The sequence below is a fragment of the Anser anser genome (genome assembly GCF_964211835.1).
Source record: "Anser anser genome assembly, chromosome: 2".
NCBI classification, from domain to species: Eukaryota; Metazoa; Chordata; class Aves; order Anseriformes; family Anatidae; genus Anser; species Anser anser.
The window spans coordinates 14,656,992-14,684,943 of record NC_139721.1 but is presented as its reverse complement, the minus strand read 5'-3'; the positions used below and the strand labels follow the sequence as shown (position 1 = coordinate 14,684,943).

The following is a 27,952-nucleotide window of genomic DNA, read 5'->3' as shown; positions in this document are numbered from 1 at the left end:
ATTTTTATTCAATAAGATCATAATGTGCCTTGTACAGTCAGAGATTTTTAAGTGAATCTTTAGATGTGTCAGTTCTTGCCCAAGAGAATTTCAGTAAATACGCCTAAGATCATTGATTCATGCAATTCTGGACCTCTTCCACTTTATTCTGAAAAGTCAATATTTTTGAAGGGTTCGGTATAGGAATGTTAGTACAGTACATTGGTAAAGACAGCTCTTCTTCTGAGGGGATATGAATGCTAGCACCAGTAAAACACTGGAGATATTAAGGGAATATTGCTCATGACAGAGGAGTAGATGAAGTAAAATGAGGCCCCGACGAAGAAGGTGCATCGTTCCTTGGGCAGGCACTTCCAGCAGCAAGGATGGGTTTCCCGCTACGCAGCATGACAGAAGAGATGCCAAAAAACACAGCGTGGTTTACAACCCCATGCTTGACTTGCTGCCTGAAGGCGTAATCCATCACCTTTCCAAAATCCTGGGTGACTAGAGTGTGGGAGCACCACGGAGGTGAAAGTTTGGACGAGGTTTCAGAGGATGCATGACGATGGATGGATGGATGGATCCCATGTCTGCCAGTGAAGAGGCACAGAGGCCAACTGGATCACCTGTTGGTGCTTTGGACTTCCCACATGCTCCAAAAGGAGCCACGTTCAGCTTCCTGGCCCCACCAGTGCCTGGGGCTGTCCTTGTCAACCCCATTCTCCTCATCTGCACAGCAGGGGTAAAAAAACCCACTTACCCTGGTGACATGAAGGGCTGCAGGATGATGAGGTGTAAAGCACTGGGTAAATGTAAATGACAGCCAAGACTCTAAGTGTAAAGAGCATTTGACCTTTCTTCTCCCGCACAGGTGATGGAAGGGGAAGAGGATTGCTTCAAAGTAGTCAGGAGCTATTTCTGTCGGTGTTTTTGGTGCTGGTGGTTGTTCCAGGTGAGAACAAAGGACTCACTCCAACATACATATCTGCTCAAAATGTAATACCACGCCTCTTTGCAATGTCTCTGTAGCTACAAACAGTGGACAAGTTAAGTGGAAAAGGTTAGCAACCTTAGAGCAGAGCAAGACTTTGGATGAAGACACAAAAACAAGGAAAAGAGGGTTTGTGTGCAAGCAGGAGACACTTCAAAGCACACAACTGATATTGCAAAACTATCTCAGCAACATGTGTTCAGCTCCTGGCAGGGTCGGAACAGTTCAGCTTCCTTCCATAGTTTGCAAACAGACAAACAAATAAACAAAAATCGCTTTCCATATTGCCCTGCAGCCTTGCTGTCCTTCAAAGGAGCGCGAACATATGAGGGCCCTAGAGCTGCACCTAGACACGGGAAACTGTGCAATAATGGGGGAGACTCCTTTGGGAGTGCCCCGATCAGAGCTTCATAGCCCTGCTGCGTGTGATCCTTGATGTCTGTCAGGTCTGACGAAACACCAAGTCATTGGGATCCCTCTGATCAGGTGCAGTGGAGTTTGCAGGTCAGTTTTGGGGGGAACTCCTTGGCAAGCCTTAGAGAACAAAAGAAGTTAAGTGATCAGTAGTGGAGAGGAGGACAAACCTGGGAGGTGCTTGCGAATGCCAGGCTCCAAAAGAAACAAGTTTAAGGTACATCATGACCAGACACGGCCATTTGAACCCACATATCTTCTTATGGGGAGCAACTGCACTTGTTTCACCTAAGGGCAGAATTAAAAAAATAATTAAAAAATAGTAATAAAATAAAATATAAAACAAAACAAAATATATAATAATAATAATAATAGTAATAATACAAAAGAAGACGGAGACTCACACAGATCCACTATGGGACCACTGAGGTCTTGAGCAAGGCCTTTGGCCTCTCCGGCCTGTTTCTTTGCATATTCTTTCTCCCAGTCATAAAAGAGGGACGACTACATGTGCTGCGGGATGGGTGCTGAAAGAAGAAATACATGGGTGCTTGCTCTGTTTTTTGGAGCTGAATCCTGTGCTACAAATGAGGGAGATTAATAATATTAATACCCAGATAAAGTCCTGTATAGAGCTGACAGAACTATTTGTTATCAGGGCATTCTTTCATCTAGCCCTGGGATTACTGCTGAAAACTTTGTTTCCTTCATTCCTTGCTGGCATGCAGCACCAGAGGAGGAAAGTCACTGCTACACACACAAGTGGTCTGAAGGTTAGGATTGCAGAGGTAAATGGTCAAGGACATTTAGAAAAACATGGTAGCATGCAAGCAGATAGCCACGTTCGTAAGATGCAGGCAGTCACTGTAAAACTACACGGTCTGAGCCCAAAGTCACTTGGGTGGTGCCTTCCCCAGCACTGGGAAGGGGATGCCTGTCCGACATACACCATCCTGTCTGAAACCACCAGCATTTAACAGCACGCTGGAATGGATGATGTCGTATTTGGACCATCAAAAGGAAACAGCTGAAATACAGGATATACAAACTACTCCAGAAATTGCTAAATATGAGGTTATTTGTCTCTGTCCTGCTGGAGGGGAGCTAATAGCTGCCTGATGTGACCACACGGGTCGGATGAAGTGGGGCAGCTTCTGGAAAGCAGCTCATCTTCCCAGTGCTGGGCAAGGAGCTGCCCCATCCCAACAGCTCATGTTGTACCCATCACGCCAAGCTCCAGCGGGGTGATTGCTTCAATCCGATTAATCTCCGCAGACTTTTCCAAGCTTGATTTTATCATTTTTCCCTAATGGAGGATAATAAAAATTACTGATGACATCTCTGTTCCTTCTGACAAAAGAAATATGGGTGAAAGAAAATTTCATTTCAAACACTTAAAGCACGTCTATTTTTCAGAAAGGAGCCTAAGTTTCCATGTTCCTACGACAGCCTGTGTGGAAGAAATTAAACATTCATTTTCAGTTCTTGCTCTCGGCGCTTCTCAGAGGAGATCTCGGGTACTAAACTTCTTATTAAATGGAAAGGAGGACAAAAGGCAGTAAGCACAGATGACTACGTTAAGGCTGAAAGTGCTGCCGTTCCTTCCTGATCAGTGTAGCCAAAAATCACACTAAAAGTGAGCACTGCTGGAACCTGTCCGGCAGTGCCCATGATGCAGCACACCTCGCCTGCGCGGCTGGCCGGACCTCCAAGCACAGAAGTGGGATTTACAGCAGGGACGAGGAAATCTGGGCGCCGATCGCTTGAAATCTCCTCTGTGGCTCTGACATTACAGCTAATTAATCGCTAACCTTCCAAATTATATTGATTAGAGGCTGACGGGAAGCCCGGGAACGACCTAGGGCCAACCACCCTGGCACCGTGCCACCCCGTATTTATTCCTCCCCCTCCACGCCTGCCTTCTGCGGGTACCAGCCTGCCCGTGGCGGGCCAGCAGGAACAAGGCCAACGCCACCCACGGGCAGGTCTGTTACCCGGCTCCGCCAGCTCTCTGGATTGCCTTAGTAGCCACACGAATGGCTGGGATGGCCACTGCCAGGGTTCGTCAGAGGAATGCTGATGAGGAGGGACGTCACACCATGGCCGCTGAGCCAGCTTTGTCAGGCAGAGCTTACCTGGGAGGTTGCTGCTGCTTCAGAGCAGATGGAGGGCTTGAAAACCTGAGAACTTGTCTGTTTTATTCCAGACGTATGAAGTGGTCTGATAAAAAGCAACCTCTCCCTATGGTCCTCATCTTATGCCAAACCTAAGCAACCCTTTGCATAAACAGCAAACTCCAACCACACGGTGCTTATTTAGTTTTAGGTGTAAATGGGTTTTGCTGCTTTATATTAGATGCAGAGGCAGGGAATGACACAGCCATTAGTGGTACACACAGACCTAACACTAGAAAACACTGGCAGAGCCAAAAATAAGATGGAGCTGGTCTTATGGACATGTGGCTTCAGTACCCAGCTGTGTGCAGGCTTCACACGTGGGTCAAGCAAATTTCTGCCTCCTGTATGTAAAATAGGGCTAATACTGCTTCCCACATCCCCGGGTACCAAGGGGCTGATGTTTGCAGAGTCTTTACCAGCCACATGCCCAGAACATCTCTGCTCTGCTGGGAGATGGTATTTTGATGCTGCTGGGTTATATTTTGAAAGCAGTGAATGCAGGGGCACTTCAGGGAGGCTGCAGCAGGCTGGCACGCAGGGAAGGCTCACAGTTCCTTGTTCAGTGCTCTGGGGACCGGGGCTGCAGCTGGTCCATCTCACGGGACCAGGAGTGCCCCTTGTACCCAGCGGTGGGGACGTGGTGGGACCAGGCAGTGGCTCTGCTGTCCCCGGACACGAGGGCTGAGGCAGGCCTGGAGCAGACCCCCCACTTCCAACTTTCTTTGCCACATACAGCAGCAACCTGGACTCACCATCAGCACGAGCTGAACCCAAACTCAGCAGAAATCTGTCCATTTCAGTCCTTACGCGCTGTATTTGTTACAGTCTGGTGGCAAAGAAATGTCACACCTGAGATAAGGAGGGAGTCCGTCACTGGGAGCCAGGAGGTCGCTGTTTCACCCTGGTAGGTGCCAGCAAGGAATTCCCCTGCCCTGGTGAATTTACAGACCGGGCACATACATCACGAGGAGTATGAATTAATATCCCAGCCATAGATAATAGCTTTATTCTTGGTCTTTTCACACTTATAAAATAGTTTTAGCCTGCTCTTTGCTCCCTGTTCAATGAGCAAAGGAGGGATGGTTGCAGGCAGGCACGGCTGGCTGCTGGGATAGACAAGCCCCACCATGAACTTGGCAAAGGAGCTGGGGAAAGCGTTTCAAAGCAAGAAGCCATTGCAGAGGCTTCTCGGAGTAAGTGTAAGGCACTTCTTCCCCTCCTCAGGCCACAATAAGCAGATGAATTTGGGAGAGCAAAGCATCCAGAGCCAGGGCTTTGGCTCAGCAAAGCCTTTTCTTCTTGGCAGGGAGCGAGCCCTTTTCCATCGACTGTCATGGATCTGGACAGTCTTGACTCAGGTTTCCACAGACGGCAACAAGTCAAGGGGCCCGGGCAGGGAAAGTAATTAAGTTTTCCGTGGAAGCTGGATCTACCATTTCTGGAACAGGCCAGCGTGCTCAATGCGTATCACAGGCCTGGCCTTTGGAGGGATTTCAGGAAGGAGAAGGGAGATATTTTATCAGTCGGTTCTGATTTCTGCATTGGCACAACCACAGCTGCAACAGGAGAGTCACAGGCGTTAAAGCCATCGGGATCATTTTGGTCATCTCATCGGCCCACCTGCATGAGACAGGCCTGTTCTTTTCCCAATCGATGCCCCCATCCAGCCCAAAGCCATGCAGTTTGGCAAGAGCACACTCCCTGGAAAGACAGCCAGCCCTGATTTACGGGCTCCAAGTGATGGAGACTCCCTCCCACCCCTGAGCAACCTGCTCCAATAATGACTTACGAGAAGAAAGGGAGCCGTTCAGTCAGTGGTATTTGTGTACGATGATTTTACACGTAGCAGAGGTGCCCACTGCAGGAAGCAAATCGCCCCCTGGCTTTCATAAACATCATCTGTACACAAACATTATCCAGAACAACTGTATGGCAGGGAAATTCTCCGGTGTAAGATAATGGCATCTCCACAGCAGTAAGAAAGGTACGTACCAGCTGGGAAAGAGGGAGAGGCGACAAACAGCAGCCAGCTGTAAAATGACCGTGTCGGGGCTACAGCTGCTTGGGTCTGCCTGATTTAAAGCACCAGCCCCAGCAAGGCATGCTGAGGAAACTAATCCTGGAGGAGAGTAACTTCATACCCAGGAAAATTACAAGGCACCCAGAGGTCAAGCTGCTTCTGTGGGGTGCCTTTATAATGTGGCCACCAGCAGGAAAGATGTCGGAAATTAAGTTCCATCTAATCAGATGGAACTGGCAATAAAGCCAGGACTGCTCCATCTATTTATTACATTAAGTCTAAGGGAACAAAAGCCCTTTTTCTTTCTAAATTTGGATGTAATTATAGCCAGCTCTTCATTAGTGCTTTGTAACGTCCATCTCAGAGTGCTTTTCAGAGGAAGCTGATGGCATCATTCCTCTTTTACTGGCAGAGAAACCGATGCCCAGAAATTGAAAAGCGATTTGGCCATATCCTTGCAACAGCCCAGCAATAGACCAGAGAAGGGAACGTGGCCCCACTGCATCATTATCCCTTCCCCAGGTCCCGTCGTGCTGTGTCCCATAAATGTGGTGTAAATCTACCGCTACAAACCAGGTGCAGTCAGACTGAAAGGTCCGTGCTGACCAGAGCCAATTCCTCGCCTACATCCGTGAAGGTGGCAGCCGCCTTCCCCATCGTGTGATCAAGGGATGGATAATTTCCTCATGTAATGTAGATTCATCTAATCATGTTATTGGAAGGTATGCAGAGCTCAAGTGTCTCTGTATTAAGCTATGTGGCCTCTGAGACGAAAGATGGGACGCAACCGCTTTAGGCCATTTAGTCATCGCTTTAGTCATCGGATGTTCCTCTCCAGGACAGCAAGGCTTGTCATTTTGTGGCCGAGAGGCTGACGGCTTCCAGACCTCACTCGCCTCCCCGCTGCCCTGCTTTGACCAAGGGAACGCTGCTGCCAGCAGCCACATTCCCCGCTGGAAAGAAATAAACCCTCAGCTTGCACGCCAGGATTTCAGAACTGGTGTCATAACCATCAGCTGGAAGGGTTTTAAAGCTGCCCTTCCCCGTGAGTGCCCAGCCGTGAGCAGGTCTCAGGGCAGAGCACGTGGCGAGGCTGCAGCAGGGCTGCCCTTCGCTCCCAGGGGGTTTCCCAGCTGGCCAGCAGCCAGCTGAACCGCAGCATCTGCCCTGTGAGCCCAGCGCCTGCATCCCCTGCCTTCCCTCCCTGGTGGGAAACTGCCCAGGAGAAGATTTTCACCTGCCTTTAAAACGTAAATGGGTCTGTCCGTGTGGACTTCTGACACCGTCAGATGTGTTTAAAAATTAACATTTTGTCCTCCAGCATCCATCTGTTTACATAGAGCAAAATCACAATTTCGCTTCCACCTGATCACACCAATTGAGCAAACAGCTTCTTCAGGCACTAGGGCGGAGCAGGGAGGGAACCTGAAGCTTTCATCCTCCATCAGCATCAGCACCTTACAAAGAAAACACTAAGAAAACACTGCTATCAACTGCTCCAAGGCAGGGAAAAAGGAGTTAATTTCATATAAATCATCAGGACATGTGCCCAACACTAATCCTCATGGTGCAAGGCACAGGCATAAAATAGTCATTGCTCCCAGGGGCTTACAAGCCGCTGGAACATTCCAAATACTTCAGCATGGCTTTTTTTTTTTTTTTTTCTCTTTTTTTTTTCCTTTTTTTAAAAAATCTGCTGTGAAGTGTCCCAGTGGAGGCAGCCATCTGATGAGCACTTCAAGAAATTTAGCCCTTATCTGCAGGTGCTTAAATGGGAGCTGAGCCCCGGGGGAAAATCACACCTCTGCATAGCGGGTGGCAGTAAGCGTGGCTGGGAGCCCATGTCAGGAGATCATGGGTGTGATCCAGCCTGGACCAAGGCAGGAGCAGTGAGAGCAGCCTGGCCTCCTGGAGCTCTCTGTGATCCAGGAGGGGAGACAATGCAGGCATCCTAAGATGAGCAGGAGGAGACGGGAGGGACCCAACAGCCCCAGTACCCCAGGCAGCCCCCCCTCCTCCTGGGGGCATGGAGACACTGCTTGAATATGGCCAACACCAAAACATACATACACAGCAAAAGCAGGCTCCACTAAACCATAAAAAACCACCTGCACTAGGCTGCCTGTACAATATGTCCTCTGTTCCAGTGGCTCTTCCAGCTTTTTGGCACCCTGGGCATCACCAAGCATTGGGTTTGTGCTGTAGATCCCCTTCTTGGCCATGGGAGTATTTAAGCCAGTAAGTAAAGCAGCTCCAGAGCACCCAGCTGGCCGTGCTGTTTCCTCATCCACATGACTTCTGGCATAGGTTCAGCCTGTGCCAAGTCGGTCTCCCAGACGTTGCCCATGCACCATTTTGGGGACTGTCCCTATCAGTACTGCATGGTTGGAGCCATTTTCCAGTCTCTCCCCATTCCCAGTCCGTGGGTGTCAGTGAGCCCTCCCCTGCTCTCCTCTGTACCCTCTGTTCCCTTTCTCTGTACCAAACACCCAAATTTGCCGTTCCAGGTCTGGGTCTGGCAGCCGGAGTCGCTGCTTCCGTCAGCATGTTGCAGAGTATTGCTGTTGGAAATCATGTGAGCCAGTCAGATTTCTGTGCCTCGGAGACATCTCTCATCCTCTGTTTCTGCTGCCTTTGCTTAACAACCCGTTTCTGATACAACCCGGCCCACAATCCCAGACAGGCATTTTTCTCCCACGCCTTAAAACCTTCAGTTCATCCCAGCTGACTTTTGTGTCCTGTGATTTCTTTCAGAGGAGACCAAACAAATAAAATGTGAACTTCTCCCTCTGCTCACTTCGTACTCCCCTCCCTCTCATCTCCACCGGCAGGTCCTGGATTTGTCTCCCTCTGGTCCCTGAAGCCCCCAGGGACAGAACACCCTCTGTCCTCTCATGGCTGTACAAATACAGTTCTGATGCTTTTGTTCTTTACCAAAATATCTGGCTCCATTTGCCTTCCCATTCCTTCTCCATACGAAACCCTTTTCTGCTTTCTCTGGTTGCTTCTGTATCTCTTTAATGAATCCTCAGGGATTTTATTTCTATCTTCTCCACAACATTCAGGGACAAATGATGTGAATCTCCACTCCCATCTCTCTTCTCTTCTTCTCCCACACATTATCCCCAGCTTATTCTGATCATTCCTGGTCCTTGCTTCTCAGTCCAGACCTGTCGGGACCCAGCAAGGTGTGTTCTTCTATTTGCTCTGCCGAATCTTTCTGTCCTTTCCCTGTAATCAAATTAACTGTTAGTTAGCCATTAAAAGTGAACTTCTCCAAAAGAAATGGGGGGGGGGGGAAGAAAAAAGTGAGGAGGAAGAAGCAGACAAACAGCAGCTCTGCAGCAGAGCAGGGAGGCCAAAGCTTGGGAGCCTCCTTCCTGGTAGCTCTCCCCTTCTGAAGTGTCCATGCTACTGATGGCTCTGCTGGCAAGGGGAAGAGCTTTTGTCTCACCCCTTCTCCTCCTCCATGGAAATGGCTGCATGGAAATCGCCTCTGAAGTGCTGTGAAGCGGGTCGGGCTTCCCAAAATTCATAACGGCCCTGCAAGAGTGCCACAGCCCCGCTGCGCTCCGAGGGGGCAGCGCAGGCCGGGCCCTTCCCACACCCCAGGGCTTCTCCCCAGCCAGCTCGGGGTTGTTGTAGCTCTGTCCCCTCGCCCTTCAGCTGCTCTAAAGCAAGTTTTATGTTTTAATTTGTACCTTCGGAGTCATCAGGTTGTCTCTCTCTTTTGGCTAAGTATTTTTAAATACTCTGGGCGCCTGGTGAGGAGCAGGCCAATCCCACCCCTGTGCTCCCGTCAACAGCAAAGCGGCAGCACACTGCAGCCCCTAACGGGGTGTTTCTGGATGCTTTCATTGAATATATGATCACAACAGCCACAGATGAAAGGCTTTTGCTAGGAGAACATTTCCTTCCAAGGGCAAGATGTATACCCTAGACGGAGGACATATACTGGGTATTAAACATCGAGGACCCCATTTTCTGCTGTGCTCCAGCTGCTGAGAGCCACTTTGCTGTAGCAGAGTAAACATAAACCCAGTCAGACTGGGTTTACAGCTGCTTTGTGTTACCAAACTGGCACAAAGCAGCTGCAGTGTACCCGTAAAACTGGCCCCTACAATATTCTTGAGGCCTCGTCAGACCTCATTTTATCAGCACACTTCAGATGGCAAGAGGGGAAATTGTCCATCACGAGCAGAAATACAATGAAATCAGTTAAAGACAATGATGCACTCTCAGTATAATATTACACAGTAGCAAGTATTTTATGGGAAACCCTTAGAAGTCAGCTGCTTTGGAGCACAGAGGAGAGAATTGAGGCTCCCCAAACCAGCAGTACAGCAATGATCGTATCCAGCAACATCTCCCTCACTGCCCAGCCCAGCCCTGCCCGTGTTTGAACACTGAAATTAATTATGGGGTGAAGTAAATTGATGTGTTGCCTACTTCTAAGTATCCATATATTCACTTTCTAACACAATGTCAAAGAGATGCTTTTAGCCCGGAGTTACATGTGGAAAGTTCATTGCTCACACGAGGTTTGCAAAACCCCCTAATGTGATGTGATTTAAATCTGAAGTAGTGTAAATTTGCAGCCCAATAAAAGGGGTAATCACAAAAGAATGCATGATAGAACTCACTTAGACCAGTGTTTTGGAAATTTAAAGTAGAAAAAGAAAGACTCAGCACTCTTCAAAAAGAAGGAGGTCGTGTAAGCACTTGAGAGGAAAATAAATGAAAGAAAAAGCATTTTTTTCTACGTGGAGAATTAATCTGTGCACTGACCTTCAACCTGCTCTGGCACTTACACGGCTGCACAAAGGAAAATGCGGACATGGTGCAAATGACATAAACAAATTCCTGCAGAGGAAACTGTTCAGATGGAGGCATCCATTCCCCAGACTTAAACCCACCCTGCCAATACACTCGCCTCTTGCACGGAGCCCAGCTCCTGCGCTGTTAATGGAAAGCTCCCCTCACGAAGCGTAGCTTGCAAGAGCAAAAAATCAATGCGCCCGGGTTTGAATTTCTCAAGTGCCCGAGCTGCCATGCTTTGGCAGTGAGAAAGCCTTTGGCTTTGCAGGCTCACCTACCCTGTGCTGAGCCCTCGTGGGCTGCCGTCTGAAATGCCTGCAGCCCTCTGATCGAGTGCGCTGCGCGAGGCAGGGGTGGTGACAGTGGGCTTGGCTATCAGCGGGGCTGAGCTCCTCTCGTGGGTAAGAAAATAGATGCTCTTGCCTGCTCGGCAGTGAGAGGAAAGGGGAAGCAGCAATAAGGGATGGAGACAGTTATTATAAGTTTGACTAGGGACCGAATTAAATCGATGCAGTAAATGGCACTTAATGCACTTCAGTGACCCAATGCATTTACTTCATCATGCCGTGTGCTGTGTGGCTGATTACATTTGATGCATAACACATGAAAAGCACTAGAGGCCATTTCTGGAAAGTCTCAGGATGCAAAACAAATTCTCTGGGCACCTCAGGTTCTCAGCATTTCTGCACACGCACACACTCGCACCCCACACACACTTTCCTGCATGGCACACGGGCTCTGACAGCACCTTTCGGAGGTCACCTTGACACTGACATAGCACTCACACCAGGTTTGCCTTGCTATGACCAGCAATCAGGGCTCCAGCCCTGCATAAATTCTGACAGTTTTCTTGGTTTCGTTTGATTGAAGCAGCACAAGTGTTGCATTTTTTTTTTCCCAGACCAAAATCCAAGAAAACTTGGTGCAATCTCGGAAAATTAAATAAGCGTTCAAGTTTGCCAGCTGCAGGATACAGTGGGACTTCACTCCCTTGCATGGCATCCGTCCATACACACAAACCAGGCAGGCTGTCCTCAGAAAGTCCAACCCTGAGGGCTACATGAAGGCTCAGATTTCTTTGTCGACATGGCACCCTGGGGAATACCCAGTGCCAGAGCAGTGGGGATGCAAGAAAGGCAACACAGTCCTAGAGAGATGCTAGCTGTTGAGAAAGCTGTGTTTTTATCCTTGTCCTGGCATCACTTTGCTTTTTTTTTTTTTTTTTCCTCCCCCTGCGGTCAGGGAAGATGCTGAAGACCTTCTGAGCATCTCTGAAATTCCTTGACAGATTTCATTGGGCCAACTGTGCTGGGACGAAGAAGCTGCTCATCCCAGCGGCTGCCCCCTGCCCATCTCTGCAAATTCCCGTCCCACAACAGGCAGCAGAAATGTTTCTCTGCCGCTGTGCACCCAGCCCAAGAGCAGAAGCTGTGAGCTTATCTAACCCAGCTCACTGTGAACAAACCGGGCTGCGGAGAGCTCCCATGGGTGGTTTTGTCGGGGGGGGTCTGCAGGGATCCACAGGCTCCGTGCCTGATGGGCTCCTGCCGTGGACTTCCCCACTGCCCCCTGCATCCCTGTGGTGCCTCCCCTTCGTGGCAGCGTGTTGAGAGGCCGATAGTGGGTGGTGAAATGTTACACTGGCCTCTGATGTCTCCTAAATCGGTGCTGAGGACACAGGTAACCTCCAGAACAGCTGGAGCTGCAGACAGGGTGTATCCATAACCGTAATGAGCCGGGCCTCCACAGGCTGGGGCGCTCGTGTTGTACAAGACCAGGCCTCAGAAGTCTGCCCCTCTGTTGTGGAGGGATAATGATTTTGAAACATTTTTGTAAGTGGTTGTGACTGTGATATTCTTATTGCTGTGTGTCACCATTAATCATGATGCTTTTCCAAGCCTTTTCTTCATTTAGAGGTTAAATAGAGTAAATGAGTGGAGACTGCAGTGCATCGCGTGTAACAGGATGAGGGGTTGAGGCAGCCGCCCCCAGTGCTCCCACCTACTGGTACCAGTTCCTGAGTTTCTTCCATGTGCTGTAACACAGATTCACTCTTAATCCAAGTGCTTCATCTGGAGAGCAGAAAGCATTGGCACGAACCCCTACATCTCACATTCTTCCTTGTAAAATTAGGTTATTTAGGAATATTCACTTGCTGTTCAGGTACAGTGAGGTGCAGGGAGGTTAAATGGGTTGTTACCTCAGAATAAATCACTGGAAGTGTTGGGACAAGAGTCTTACCAGCCCTTCCTCAGTCTCATTACACAAAAACTGTCTCCCTTGGCACTTTACTTACTACTGACATTATTCCTCCCAGGGTATCAGACTTGGCTTCTGTCACTAGCATCATAAAAGTGACACAAGGAGGCCAAGCCCGCTCCCCACCCTGTTCATCACATCTCACTTGTGGACCTGTATTGCAAAGCACCACAACCCACACAGCAAAGCCGCTGCACCCTCTCTGCTGGCTTCGAGGGAAGATCCAGTCCCAAGCTGACCTCAAGCCATGACCACCCCAAGGCCACACAGCTGAGGAAGCTCACTGTGGGACCGTGGTCTGGGACTCAGGGCGTGCACGAGGACAACTGCAGCAATTTTGGATTCACTCCAGCATTGCTGAAAACAGAATTTGGTCCTGCTCTAAGAGAAGGAGTGAAAAATATACGTTGGATTTATTTGCCTTTGGAGTGAACTAGACAGATTTCAATACTTAAGGGGATTGCATTTAAATCATCTGTGGATTTTGAAAACAACATTATTGCTTGGTATCACAAGCAATTCCCAATTTTTAGATCTTCTTGAGCTAGACTCAGTTTTACTCTTAATAGCAACAATTCTATTACAGCTGCGAGGGAGATGGAATTGCAATGAACTGGTATACATTTTCCTTAAAAATTATAAAGTGACAAATGCTTTATTTCACCTTCTCTTGAGGTTTTGCTGGGTATTAAAAATAATCTTAATGTAGTCACTGTTTGGCATTAACATAGTGCTTCAGCTACCTGTTTCTTCACAGAATCAGAGAAAGGCTTAGGTTGGAAGAAACCTTAAAGATCACCATGTTCCAACCCCGCTCTGACAGCCCCACGTCCTTCTTGTGCTGGGGGCCCCAGACCAGGACGCAGCACTCCAGGTGGGGCCTCACAGGGGCAGAGCAGAGGGGCACAATCCCCTCCCTCCCCTGCCGGCCACCCCTCTGGTGATGCAGCCCAGGACGCAGTTGGCCTTCTGGGCTGCAAGCACACACTGCTGGCTCATGTCACACCTTTTGTCCACCAGAAACCCCAAGCCTCTCTGGGCAAGGCTGCTCTCAGAGTTCTTCTCCCAGTCTGTCCTCATGTCGGGGATTGCCCCAACCCAGGTGCAGCACCTTGCACTTGGACTTGTTGAGCCTCATTAGGTTCACACGGTCCCATTTATCTAGCGTGTCCACGTCCCTTTGGATGGCATCCCTTCCTTCTGTTGTATCAACTGCACCACTCAGCTCGGTGTCATCTGCAAACTTGCTGAGGGTGCACTCAATCCCACTGTCTATGTTGTTGATAAAGATATGAAACGATGAAACAAACTTGGGACAGTACTGGTCTGAAGACTGACCCCTGAGGGACACCAGTCATCACCAGCGTCCCCCTGGACGTAGAGCCATTGACCACCACTCTCTGGGTGTGGCCTTCAAGACAAGTTTTTTATCTGCTGAATGGTCCTCTCTTCAAATCCGTCTTTGTCCAAGCTGGAGACCAGGATGTCATGTGGGACCATGTCAAAGGCCATACAGAAGTCCAGGTAGATGACATTGATCACTTTTCCCTTGTAAACTGACGCAGTCACTCGATCACAGAAGGCCACCAGATTGGTCAAGCATGGTTTACCCTTGGTGAAGCCATGCGGGCTGTCTCAGATCACCTCCTTGTCTTGCATGTGCCTTGACATTGCTTCCGGGAGGATCTATTCCAAGATCTTTCCAGGCACAGCTATTTCAGGAGAAGCAGAGGATTGTGTGTTTTCTTGTCAGCCTCTCACAAGGTGCTGCTCACATTGTAAATGTGGTTTTGTTACCTGGAAGGATCAAGACATCACTGAATAAAAAGTTATTGTAACTTTGAGAGTCTAATTCTGCTCTTTTTCAGGGCCAAAACCATCCACTGTCTTCAACACAAATAAGAGGGATTTACACCATGTGAGCAAGAGGAAAATCTGTTTCTTCTTGATGTATCAGCCCTTCATTACTGTGATTTAAATGTTTGATTTCAAAGCTCATTTCAGATATTCTTACCTTGCCCACTGTAATGTTTTCTTCCCAATTCCCTGATGCTCCATCGGTATTAGCAACAGTGTGGGCACGGTGATCAGCACATTAGCACCTTACCTACTGCACCAGGTGGCTTCACAGCAGCTTTAGGTGATGAGATGGTAAAATGGGGCAGATTTTCAGAAAAACCCTAGTACCTACATAGCAGACTGTGGCAGAACTAAAAACTGAATGTTTGAGTGGCTGACTAGTCTGTTTCAAGCTGGTATCTTCAAAAGAGCACAGTGGCTGCAGATGACTGTTTTTCCAGCTCCAGGTCAAGATGACAAAAAAGATCCCAATTTCTTCCTTAAAAAAAAATAAAAAATAAAAAATCAAGATCTTTTCAGTCTTCTACAAGGCTACCAAAAGAGAACCCCACTGGTGATGCCACAGACCTCAGTCTGTTTATTAAGAACTGGAACTGAACGCGTATCCCTTTCAGAAAGGAACAAAATCGCTTGTGTTTGTTTGGCGAACATGAATGTGAGCTGTTTCAAAGTAGAGAGAAAGGGAGAAGTTTGAGGAAAAAGATTTCACAGGGTCAAAATTCTCTTTTCTGCTGCAACTTCAAAAGAGTGCTGTGGGTTTTTTTTTCATTTGTTTGTTTGTTTCAGTCACTACCTCAGCAGCTGTTGTTAACGTTGTGTTCTTCAAATACCCTCTCGTGAAACCTCAGGAATGGCTCTATCCTGTGTTTTCTGGAAAGAAGAATATCTCTTCCTTAATTCACTTCACCACCACCAGCAAAACAACAGTTAATTACAGAATGGAAGCAGGGAGGAGCTCGAGCCAACAGAGGAGCCACTGCAGCAGGCAAACACCCATTCATCCTTAATGCGCCATAGAAATGCAGGTAATGTGCAAAATGAGCTACACTACCTGGAGCAGGCAGCTCATAAAATTCATGTACAGCCCTGAATGCGATGCAGAGAAACAAAAGTGTGGAAGACAGCTCATCATGCAGCTACTGTAATGTCACCGCCACACTGCTCAAAATCTTGAGCAAAATCTGTTTCTCTCTGATAACGCTGTGGATGCAATTAGCTAATAGCTTTAGAAAGGGAAAGCAGGGACCTGTTCCTTTTCTCTTTGCTAAACATTTAAAAGAGAAAATAAAGTAAGACGTTGATCAGTGCCAACTCTCTTATCTATCTCCATTCAAGTGACAGCACAATGAGTTTCAGCGAGATTTTTCAAAATAGCCCTACAGTCAAAAGTGCGGTTAGAGTTGAATTGATTACGCACTACATATTTTGGGCCAGATCCTCAGTTTGAGCAAGTAAGCAAAGTCCCAGGGACTTGCCTGGCCTGGCTTTGATTTATTCCAGCTATGTTTTCATTTCCAGGGTGGTAGGTTAGCGTGCAAAGCTGACACACTGTGGGATGCCTCTCAGCTAGCCAGTACAATGCACAGATCTCCAATGAAGCTCGTCCTCATCTGACAGGCTGCTTTTCTATACATCTATACAGAGATCAAGTAGGCACAAATTCTCTGAGGGACCATTTCATCTGATTTATTTTGCATTTGATCTCCACTGAGTACATAGGCCGCTAGGGGTGCTCCGCTATAGCAGTGGCTTGGTTCAGCCCAGGTTTGCCTTTCTGAAGGAATTATTATAATTTTTCCCACTTACCTCATTTTGGTTCACATCATGGAGCAGCGCTGGAGCACGCGAACTGGATCCTTTTCAGGTGAAACTAAACTGGAAGATGCCAAAGCATATCAAATGCTTTATCAAATCCATCTCCATTTCTGAATCACGCCCCCCCAGATGTGTGAAGTCTGCAAGTCAGGTTTCAGGCTACAGCTCTACACCAACTAGCCCGTGCTACTTGTTAACATAGACAACTGCCTCCTGGTAGCTCCTGCAGTTGTAGCTCTCTGTATTTAATCAAATTAATTCCGCCCCAAGTTGTTTTGCATAAATAATATGGCCACAAGCCCAGAGTTGAAGTGTTGAAGGAGTTAGAATGCTGTTCCGGGACTGTTTTCAGGGTAACGTTATTTTTCCTTTAATTTTCTGGTGGGGAGAAGCCTGTAGCCAGTATCATCAGTGCCTGTTGGGATGCTCTGTTTTGGAGGAACCTGTCCTGACTCAGAAAACCAGAAGAATAGACAGGATGACAATTTAAGGACCTCTCCATGCTCTGATAGTCTGAACCTCGGAAGGGATAAGGCCAGCCCTGGGCATCTCTGATCAGAACAAACCAATGACAAATCCCTCAGATTTATAGGCCAGTGATGTTGTCAGGAACTTTCCCAGCGCGGGATTCATCAGACCAGGTGCTGGTACCTGTGCTGCAGGGTCTGCAATGAGTGTGCTTGTACTGTCAGCGCAGAAAAGCCAGTACACATGAGATGCAATTTATTTCCTGTAAAAGTCCATGTCTAAAGCAGGTGAGGAAGATAACCCCCAGAAATATTTTGCTCTGTCCATTGAGTACACAAGGAGACAGTGAGGTCCAGCTCAGACAGCCAGGAGGGTTTTGTAGGTATCTAAAGTTAGGTGGGATGAATGTAATCCCCAGTGACTGTGATGAGCTTCTGAAATCCCCCTAACAATGAACGTGTCTCAATAAATTATTACATTCTTAGCCTTCAGGGATCAGCCTTCCAAGGCCTCCAGGCTGGTGGAGCATTTTTGCACATACGAATTCATAGTGACTCCTATTAAAAGTCAATGTTATCTACCAATTACTGTGTCACAACACAGGGATACTGTCCCACCATACGTAAGTGACACAGACCGAATTTTGTCTGCCCTCGGGTAAGACAGTAAACACCTGTCAATGTTACTGGACTGTGCATAGATGCTATGCCATTTATGTTATCCACGTAACAGACTTGTAAGATATACACATAGAGTTTGCTCGGTTCAAGTTGAGGAGAAAGAGCCATTCATTTAATTACCCTGAACTTGAGATGCACGGCAATCATGCTCCCAAATTTGCATTTTCAACAGTACAAGCAACAATTGTTATTTTACCTTAAAAATAAAAACACACTGCAGCAGAAATGTACGTCCTTTATTAACAACTTTTCAAAATAAATCTGAAGAAAAAAAGTCTTTGGTGACACTATCTATAAAAACAACCTATTTTAGATGGTAAACCTATGATGTTATACAGGTTAATGAAATAAACCAAATTATATGGCTTTTTAATTTCTCATTCTCTCTTTTTCTCTCACTCACACTTGCTTTAGGTTTAATTGCACCATGTTTCAATAGTCAAACAAAGAGGGAGAAACACTTTAAAAAAGATGTGGCAGCACTATGAAAACATTGGTAATGCATTAGAAAATTTTTCTCAAAAATGTACATTTTATACAAAATAAGATTGTATTTCTGTTTGCTTTTTTTGCTTTACATTTTCCCACCTAAGAATTCCCATTTCATGTTTCCATTCTCATCATCCAAACACTATACATATTGTCTCTCAAAATAAATATACAGTATTATGTACAAGGCCACAGGGCCCATTGGATCATCACTAACCCACTGAGAAAGAGTCACTAAAAAAATCATGAAAAGGTGGGAGGGGGCATCCCAAAGACTCTGATGATTGCCATTAACCCCCCCCCAATTTAACTCCAACTTTAAAAATGTGTGTGAAGACAGTTAGAACAGTGGTATAAAGGCCAGCTTGACTTGGTTTTAAACAAGGGTGAGATGTACAAAACTTCGGAAGATGCAGTTTTATTTCCAGCAGACGCCAGCTAAGGCCTACATGGGGCAGGAGACCACAGGCCTGTCCCTCCCAGGTCCCACTAAAGCCCATGAAAATGGCCCTGTCAGGATGACACCCCTAAATTTCTGTATTTCTGAGTCAGCCTGGAAAAAAGACCAAACACCAATCCCCCCTGTGCTGTGAGAGCACGTTTAACTGGGGGAATTAATGAAATTGTTGTCCGTCAAAACAGGTGTTATGACAAACACCGAGTAGCCTTTTATTTGGGATATGGGGGGAGAGAGAGAAAGAGGAAGAAACTCTATCTTACACCGGGAACTTAAAGAATTAACAAATAAAACTAGTCTACTTTGCACTGTTTTTTATTGTTTCAGTGTCAAATGATTACTTCCGTTCTTGAAATGACATCTTTTGGTAAATGAGCTATTTTAAAAGGCGCTCATTGGTGAAAGATTAATTCCTTTGTCAAAGTTGCTTCTACGAAAGAAATTGAAATCTGAAGGCGATCAAATCCATGGTGTTTTCAAATGGAAAAGATCAAAGCGCTCGATAGCCATGCATTAGCACATCACTGTGTTCATTATGAAATTGTAGCATAGCTTAAACATTCACCTTTGGAAAAAGTTACGGTGATAACTTGAGTTTTTCACAACATAGAAAGAGGGCAAATAAAATCTTGTACAGGCCCAAAGGACTGCATGGAGAGCCAGGCACTTTCTATCTTGGAAATTTGCCCCTGTTTTTGCGTCTCATTTTTCTCACTGTGAAACCCTCCTCCAGCAATAAATTTCATTGAAATTATAACTGGGAAGGGTTTCTTTCTTTTCTTTCTTTTTCTTTCTTTCTTTCTTTCTTTCTTTCTTTCTTTCTTTCTTTCTTTCTTTCTTTCTTTCTTTCTTTCTTTCTTTCTTTCTTTTTCTTTTTTCTTTTTTCCCCTTTAATAAATTCAATTAAAAATTCATCATTTCTCCCAAACTCTAATCCCTATTTTTACTCTGTTTTAATGGCATGGATCTGTTCACATTCATCCATCCATCTCACCCCTGATTAAATTAAGGTCAGTAACCTTTACAAAAGGCCACATGCATAACACTCAGTCAAGTCATCAGGCATTCAAGTACCTGTAAAGTAAAGGCTAACATAGCCTGCTGTTAATGAAAAATAAAATAAGAGAAGGAAATTATAATAAAAAATACAAAAGGAGCAACAAGGAGTGAACCTTGTTTCAGCACCATCTGAATTAAGGGGGGGGGGGAAGGACAAAGAACCATTACTCGCACGTAGGATGTGATAAAAGGGTGATTTCACTCACTAAAGGAACAACACGGCTCTATCCGACACAGACACGCACAGGAGACTTGGAAGCAGGCCTAGTGTCCGCAGGAGCACCCGCTGATAGCATCCGCACCGAGTGTAACACGCCGAGTCTCTACGCTGCATCTGCGTCCAGCTCTTTCCGCGGGTGCCCAGGCCACGGACGCAGACCCATGGCCATTACCCTACCGGCCGCGAGACGCATTCCCTCCTAGAGAGGTGGTCATGCCCGGGTAACGCACTGCAAAGAGGAATGTGCCTAAATGTCCCGATCCCTTCTGGAGCTAACCCTGCCATTGTTTCTAGTTTAATTAGCGATCTGTAAACAGAAAGGACCTCGAACCGCGTTCAGAGCGAGCCTTAGCACGGTCTCTTTCAGCCGCCCCAAAAAGCGATGGTAACAGAACGTCAAACAGCTTAAAGGCCTGGCCTTTCTCGCTGCACTCCAAAACAGGTTGGCTGCTCCCTTGGTACTCAAAATCCAACCCGTGTGCCCCCAGATGGCACTAACTAAAAGACAAGCAGAATTACGATTCTTGTTTTTTGTAGGATCCCCTCTTTCCCTCTCCCTGTTCCCCCTCGACCAGTAGCTACTTCCCCGAGCTGCAGACGCTCCTGTGGGCACGTCCATGCACCTGCCCCCAGACCAGGCCACGAGCACAGCGCGACCCCTGCCCACCTCGTCCAGTGTCTGACACAAGCTCCAAAAACAGTCTGAGGAGAAGATGTATTCCAGTCCCTGGAAGAGCTGCCTGATTTGCAAGGGGACAAAATGGCACAGGAGCTGCTTTACGGGATGTGGGGAGCTGAAGTAGCAGCTCACCATACAGAGACAGGAGGATATCCTGCTCCCTGTCTACCTCTACTCTTGCCTCTCTCCACATACTGACTCTCTAAAATGGCATTAAAAATGGAGCAAATGGTCAGTTTTCTGTGACTTTAGTTAGATGGGCTCACAGGGAGCATCCGGTGGGCACCAGAGTGGCAGAAGGTGCGAGGCGAGACTGCACGGCCAGGGGTGGGGAGCAGGGGAATGCGGCACCTCTTCCTTTCAGCAGCATTTAGTCATTGGCTGCAGTCTCACACGTTTTGGCAGATTCCTTTAAAGATTTGGTTCAGATTTAACACAAAATGTCAGGAGCCTGATGTTCCTGCCCTAACTCGCTGTGCTCTGTTCAAATACTGCAATACATATGCAAAGCGAACCTCTCTTTGCAAGTCTTTACATGCCAAATTGCATACAAACATTTAGTAATATGTACTTTGCAGTTTTAAAGCAACTTTCAGGTTAGGGATCTTGATCTTGCCATCTCAAAAAAAAATATTTAGGCTTTATGGCATTCCCTCTAATACCAATAACTATTACTTTTACAAACAAGGGTCTGAGGCATGACTCAGTTATGGGAGTTGCTTAAAGCTGTGTAGTAAGTCAGTGCTTGAGCCTGAATGAAACGTAATTCTGGTCCGTCCTTCCTATTTCTCCAGCTACTCTTCACCCCTGGTATTGGACAGCCTGGACGCAAAGGAATGAGGTATAGAAAGGCTTACTGGTCTGTAGTGTGTGGGCATGACGCTACGCCCTCTTGCTGTGACTCCAGCAGAGCTCTTAGGGGTGGCTATTGTTACAGAAGGCCCCAACGCACCTCAAAAATGTGAGATTTTGAAATGTTTTTAAAGTGCTTATTGTCTTAGCAAATCATAACAACACCTTCCTGACCCAGATCACCACTTCCGTTTTCATTCTTGAATTTAAAGAAGCACATAACTAAGCAAAGCAGTACAAAGAAGTAAACAATTGGAATACTTCCACTTAAAAAATACTTCCATCTGAAATGATAAAACCATTTTGGAGCGTGAGCAAAGCTGGTATTTCTGGGGCAGGCTTTTGCCCAAGTTACCCTGCCTCAAGCAAGTCTGGGAGAACCCACTGCTGCCAGCACCGATACCTGACAACGCACTTTACTTCAGGTGTCAAAACTCCAGGAGGGAATTTCTCCACTTATTTGCACCAAAAAATAAAATAAGAAGAGAAGCCCGTGATTCGATTTCATTTAAAACACTTTGTTACAGGCCAAATTCCTGTGTTGCAAGCACTAACATGCTTCCTTTTTTTGCCAACATCCCTCTTGCCCTCAACACAAAGCTATTTCTAGAGGCTCGGCTGCTGTGGCCAGGCAGCAGCAATGGCTCAGGCGGGCTGCATGTGCCCCACACCGGCCGTGCCACGCTCGCCCACTGGCAGGGCCACAGGGAGTGAGGCTCTGCTGCCAGAAGCAGCAAGCGCCGCCGGCCTGCTCCTCGGCAGGGATGTTCCTCTCCCCGCTCAGCGCAGGGCCGGGTGTGTTCCAACACGGGCCCCCCGCCAGCAGGATCTACGCTCGCGCATCGCTCACTGGGGGCTCTCCAGTTTTCCATCCATCCCAAGGAGTTTTGCCATAGTGGCCGCTACCGGCTTGCGGAAAACGGAGAAACAAAATATTAAAAAGTCAGCAGTAAAGGAGAAACATAATACTTCATTTCTGTCCTGCTTGTGCTCAATTCGTTTCTGAAACCGCTGCATTTTCTCCCTGTGAGATTCAAGCGTTTAACTTTGCAGGGGAAAATGAATGAAAATTGCAATGACAATCAAACGCATGAAAGAAAGAAATGGCAGCTTTGAAATATTCACAACCAACACAATTTTGATTAAAGAAAGAACTCTGTTTTTAATAGTTTTTTTTTTGATCATTAAAAAAGTTTAAACCTGCATAGCAATCATTTCAAAAATAATTATTTAATGTTCCATAATGAAACTGTACACAACCTAGTCGTGAGCAACAGAAGCCTGCCAGGCGGGTGAAGCAGTCCGGAGCCGCGCGCCCCCGGGCGCCGCTCGCCGTTTTCGGGTACGGCCGTGCCGCGGCACAGTCTGGCTCCAGGCGGGGCTGGGGGCGGCTCGGCCCCCTCGGCAGCGCTCCTCAGAGTCGTTCAATGTCTCGGTACTTCTTTCTCAGGATGGAGACCTGGTCTTTAAAGAGGACAGGGTCGAGCCTCATCTGAGAGTGGATCAGCGGCATATAGCCAAACCAGCTGGCGAAAGTGTTCATGCAGCTCTGCCGCTGGGCGAAGTGGTCAGGGTCAGCCCAGCGCGAGGCCCGGGACGTCTGTGTGGAGAGCAGAGCAAGAAGTTAGGCGGCGGCTGTGAGGCAACAAAATGGCGGGCGCCACGGCCAGGCTGACGCCGTGCTGTGGGGTGGTGTCACCAGGGCTTGATAGCGCCCAGCTCAGTGGCAGCTGTGGATGAAGTCTGCTCTGTGAGGGGTTTCAAGACAGGGGAAGGATGCCCTGTCTGTGGTGGTAGCTGTCGATGGCAGGCTGGCCACCCCAGCCTTCAAAACACCACTGAGGGCAGCACAGCATGGTGATCTGAGTGTCCGACTGTGGGCTGGCCTCACCCAGAGCATGACACCCCTAGGCAGGCCTCCCAGAGCCTGCCAGCATGCTACCTCACCCCATCTCTCTCTCTCTCTCTTTATTTTTAAACCCTCAGCCTATTTAGGAGAGAGAACAAGTCATTAAAAACCAACAGGAAAGGAAAGATGGCTGCTGTTTTCCACTGGATGTGCACATCCTACAGTCAAGCTGCTGCCCATGGCCCTCAGCCATAGGAGAAAGATATAGTGAAATCAGTTTTTTCAGGTCAAAACCACATTTTTTGCAGTCCAGACTTGCAGAAATTTATACAAATTTCAGCTACCTTCTAACTGAGCTCAGTAAAAGTCAACACAAGTTGTATATATGTGAAATCCTGTGGACTAATTTTCCAAAGTTGAGGGCAGCTGTAATCCCTATAAAAGTCCATTGAAAATCAACATCTCTGAGAAAAGAAGCCCCAAGAGCTTTAAAGCAGTTATTGCTCTCTATCTGTACGTGGCCTATGTGTATGAACACAACAGAACTATTACTTACGAGAAACTATGAATGCTGTGAAACTGCTAAGTTTTGTTTTGTGCCACTTCTCATGCATCTCTATGGCACTTATGTTTCCACTACACTTTAAAAACAAATATAAATTCATAAGCTCAAAGTGTGCTAATTAAAATGGGAAGAAACTGATGAAGTCAGGGAACTGCCAAATGATTGTTGTACAAGATTTGATCTTTATCCAAGGTCTGTCCAGTTTAGCTCAAGTGGTAGCTTATAATGTGCATTGATTACAGACTCTTGACTATACAGAGGCACTAAAGAGCAAGCAAAAGCTTGTTGCTAAAGGATTATAGCAGACATTCTGTCCATTAGCAGTGAATTTCCATATGACTATTAATCTCTGTCACAACACAGAGGTTATGTTAATTTTTTATTTGTCTTTCAAGGAATTATGAGCATAGTCCATTACATTTCCCAAAGCTGCAGCAACAACTTGTCTTTTAGAGAGTTATAGTTCATGGCTGACTCAAGCCACCCGTACTAAAAAAAGAAAAATGAATGTTCAGACTGCCAAACAGCCAAAGCACATCCCTGTGGAGAGGTGAAGCTCAAACTGGAAGCAATAGGCACTTTCTGGATGACACCTTATTGTTCATGTAAGGTCTCCCAGGTACCCAGATGAGTCTGAACTGCTGAATACTACCAAACATGAGATGAAAATGCAGTGGCATACAGATAAGAGAGTCTACAAACTGGTACGGCCACTCCCCACTCAAAGATACAGGTAATGCTAACAGGAGAAAATGTGAGGGGAAAATAGAGGGCTGCTTCTTTCTCCTCTCTCCTCCTTACCCTAGTAATCCTGGTAGTACTGATCACAGACATTGCGGCAGCACAGACAGAAGATTGTTCAGGACTTGAAGGTCTTATAGGACTTTTTATTACTCTCATCACTTGCTCACACAAGGGAGGAGCAGATGTGCCCCCAAGTTAACACGTATCCCTGTTACTAGAAGGTATACCTATTTCTGCCATAATAGAATACTTATCCAGGAGCTGGAAGAGGCCCCAAAGCACATGTTTCATGGCTGCTAGTGAGTGATGGTGTCACCACGGGACAAAATGCTTCTTGTGGGAAAAAAAACACTTTAAAAATCATGAATTACCTCTGTTGTGACAGTCCAATGTCAGTGCTTGAATCACAGTACATACTTGAAAATGGTATAGGGATGGCCTGGTACATTATATATTCATTATTAATAATTAAAAACGTAAAACCTTTTGAGAATTTAATTCTGCTTCTAGCATTCCATGAAGTCTTAGGTCTAGAATATTTAATTAGAAAACTGGAGTTTAACTAAAATTCAGTCACTAGCATCATCAGTTCCATGACTGTGAGATCACTATGAATAACATAGTGTGAGAAATTATGAAGAGAAGTTGTCATCTATAGTAGGTGTTTGCCATTTCTCCCTCTGGACTTCCCGTCATTATAATAAGCAAGTCTATAGTCTACTTATAGCTCTGCCATGCTAAAAACTGCAAAAAATAGACAGAATGCTATTCATTCCGTAAGCCTGATTAGAAATTCAAAATGTTGTATTGTCAATGCCTCCCAACAGCTAAAATATGCTGTGGATACATACCTGTCCCATCATGGTCTCCTTATACTGTTTTTTCTGTGTTACTTTGATTGGAGGCAATTTTGTCACAGCTGACACCAAAAAATTCATTAGAATGTCCTCACAATTGGCCAGTTGGTCCACCATATTCTTTAGGCTGGCAGGCAGGTAATGAGTGTACAGGTAGTGATAATATCTGGAAAGCAACAGCAGGGTTATTAAGACAAGTCACTGGGCTTTCAGGGACTATGAACTCTGTCTCAGCTGAGACAGAAGTTTTGTCTCAACTCTGGATACACCAGATCCCTTCTTCTTGTCTCATCCTCCAACAAGAAGGGAGAACTAATCAGTTTCTCATCAAAACGGTAAACGGCACTAGTAACAAAACAAAATATGTTTTTTTTTTTTTTAGTGTTAAAAGAAAAAATGCAGACCTAAGTGTTAAGATAATGAAGAAGTAGGAGAGAGAGCACCCTCATTGCTATATTGGGATAGCCAATACCAATGTGTTTATCTTCTATTTCTTCTTTCAAAACTGTTCAGTCAGAAAGAACTCTGTTCAATTAGCCTGCTACTGTCCTCATTGTTCAAATTATTCTCCTTTGGGCCTGTATCATCCCCTATGGTCTTCTTTGCTGGGATGTGCATTAGGTACTGCAGAATATAATGCCTTTCTCCTAAAATCTAGAGAGTCCTTTGGTCTGCGGAAGTTCTAACAACAGGGGTTTTCCCCAGTATGCTGGTCTGTGATGTGTCCACTGTGCTACATTTTTAGAGTAGCCAGAAGACTTTGCAGACTGCAGCTGTCAGCCAACACATACCCAGAGCTGGTCTGGAAGTAACCTCCTTTCTGCTATGCTACAGGCCATTCAGCCGAGCCGCTTAATGAATTCGGGAACTCTTTGAAGTGTGTAATTCCTGATGTTAAAAAGAGCAGTCCGACTGCCTCAAAATACAAGTGACTTCAAAGAGACCCAACAAGCGCAATAATGATTACCAGATCCCCAGAGCTAAACCAAGAACTTAAATTATTACCCCATAAAAAGTAGACCCATTTATTATCTTTCCATTTTTCCCCTCCCCGGAAGAGTGTTCTTCATCCCTCTCTCCCCCCACTTTGCTTCATGCAGAAGGAGGACAGCAGATGCTTTGGATTCTTACTTGTGGTAAATAGCAGCTCCTGTCAATACCATGGAATAGTCATTAGTCCACTTGGAGGTATAGCCCCACCTCTCCTTAGTGTTGTCCCAGAAGTGACTGCGAGCAGGGTACCCTACAATCCTCTCTGGAAAACTCTGCCAAACTGTAAAGGCAAAATCCACCTGCAGACAAAGACAGAGGCCAAATGCATACCAAAATTGTTTCAACAAATGTCAACAAAACAAAATATTACTTTGTCACTAATTCATAATTCAAAATCTTGGAACTGTTGCAAAACATTAATTCTATGTATTCATCAGTAAATTAAACTGACTGCTTGACATTTTGCCCTATAATTATGCACATTTTAATGGTTCCTGTTAAAGGGAGTCTAGAGCATCACAGCATTACATTAACATTTTCAAGCTTGCCCTTTACATATCAAACCTTTTCAAGTTACAGAAAGAATAGGTGTAGGTGCATGCATTTATACCTAGATGCAATATAGAGTGGTCGCAGCCATGTGGGAAACCGAGCCTTTTGCACGTATTCACGCATTTCACTTAACTACCATTTCAGTGCTGTCAACACAAAGCCTGGAAAATTGGGAGTCAAGCACCTTAAAGTTACAGGGGTAGCTCAGTGAGGTTAAAACTAACAACCAGTGTGGATTCCTTTTTTATATTCCATCTGTTCTGAGCCTTTAAGGTACATACAGGTGATACTTTAAAGACTGTATGACCAAGAGGGTTAAACGTATAGCTTAATAAAGGGGAAGATAGATTCCCATGTAGCTAAATGGCTTTAGGAGCCTGCACTTTAAAAAAATGAATGATGAGTCACAAGGTGTTAAATGCTGACTATAGAGTTTCTTATACCTATTTATTTATGTATTATTTTTCTTTTGTTGTAACTAGATTAATAACTCAAATCTCAGAGAATTGGGAAGGTGATATGAGATCGCTACCCCAGGATCCCACCAAATACTGGTGATACGAGGAAAGGGATGATCGGGGTAGTTTGCAGAAGGCTCATCAGCATTTGATTTGAAAGGAGTTTGGTAAAAATACATATAGAAAGATTTTTATTACAGTAAAGTTGGTTGGCAGTCCCTTCAATTCAACTTACACTTTGGAACTCGAGCTGGACTGAAATTTTTAAAAGCGTTAAAGGCAATCCCAACTGTCCCAGTCAAAACCAAGAAAAAGAGACATTTGTTTCTGCATTGCATACAAAGTTCCCTCTCGATACCAGAGGGACCTAAAACCGTGCTCAGAAATGCTTGGAAAACCTTCCAAGAACACAGCCAAAGTCAAGGGTGTAGGGGTTAGATAAAGAAGAGCCGCTATGAGAACAGTCACATTTTGTGTGATTATTGTCAGACTTCTCTCATTTACAAGGATTTTTATGAAACAGAAGAGTCACACATGTACTGGAACACAAAGTTAGGGACTAGCTATTTTCTTTCAAGTTGTTTCAAGGAATCTGAGGCCAACGAGAAAGACAGTGCGCACAAACCAGTTACCGTTGTGCTAGTTCTGATCTCATCCAAATCAGTACCACATGAAAAAGCTAAAAGGTTTTTTT

At 46.1% G+C, this 27,952-nt stretch overlaps 1 protein-coding gene and 1 long non-coding RNA gene across 2 annotated transcripts in view; one reads left to right on the top strand and one right to left on the bottom strand.

Annotated features, from left to right (window-relative positions):
• The window catches only part of LOC310894109, a 397,944-nt gene that overhangs the window by 226,591 nt on the left and 143,401 nt on the right, over positions 1 to 27,952 (top strand). The window lies entirely within an intron of this gene.
• Positions 19,237 to 27,952, bottom strand: part of EXT1 (exostosin glycosyltransferase 1) — a 172,417-nt gene continuing 163,701 nt past the window's right edge. The window contains exons 9-11 of the mRNA XM_083823819.1: positions 26,387 to 26,547; positions 25,250 to 25,421; positions 19,237 to 22,840 (exon numbers count right to left, since the gene is read on the bottom strand). Coding sequence (XP_083679945.1) covers positions 22,655 to 22,840; positions 25,250 to 25,421; positions 26,387 to 26,547 — 519 coding nt within the window. The 3' untranslated portion in view covers positions 19,237 to 22,654. The remainder of the gene's footprint in view (positions 22,841 to 25,249; positions 25,422 to 26,386; positions 26,548 to 27,952) is intronic.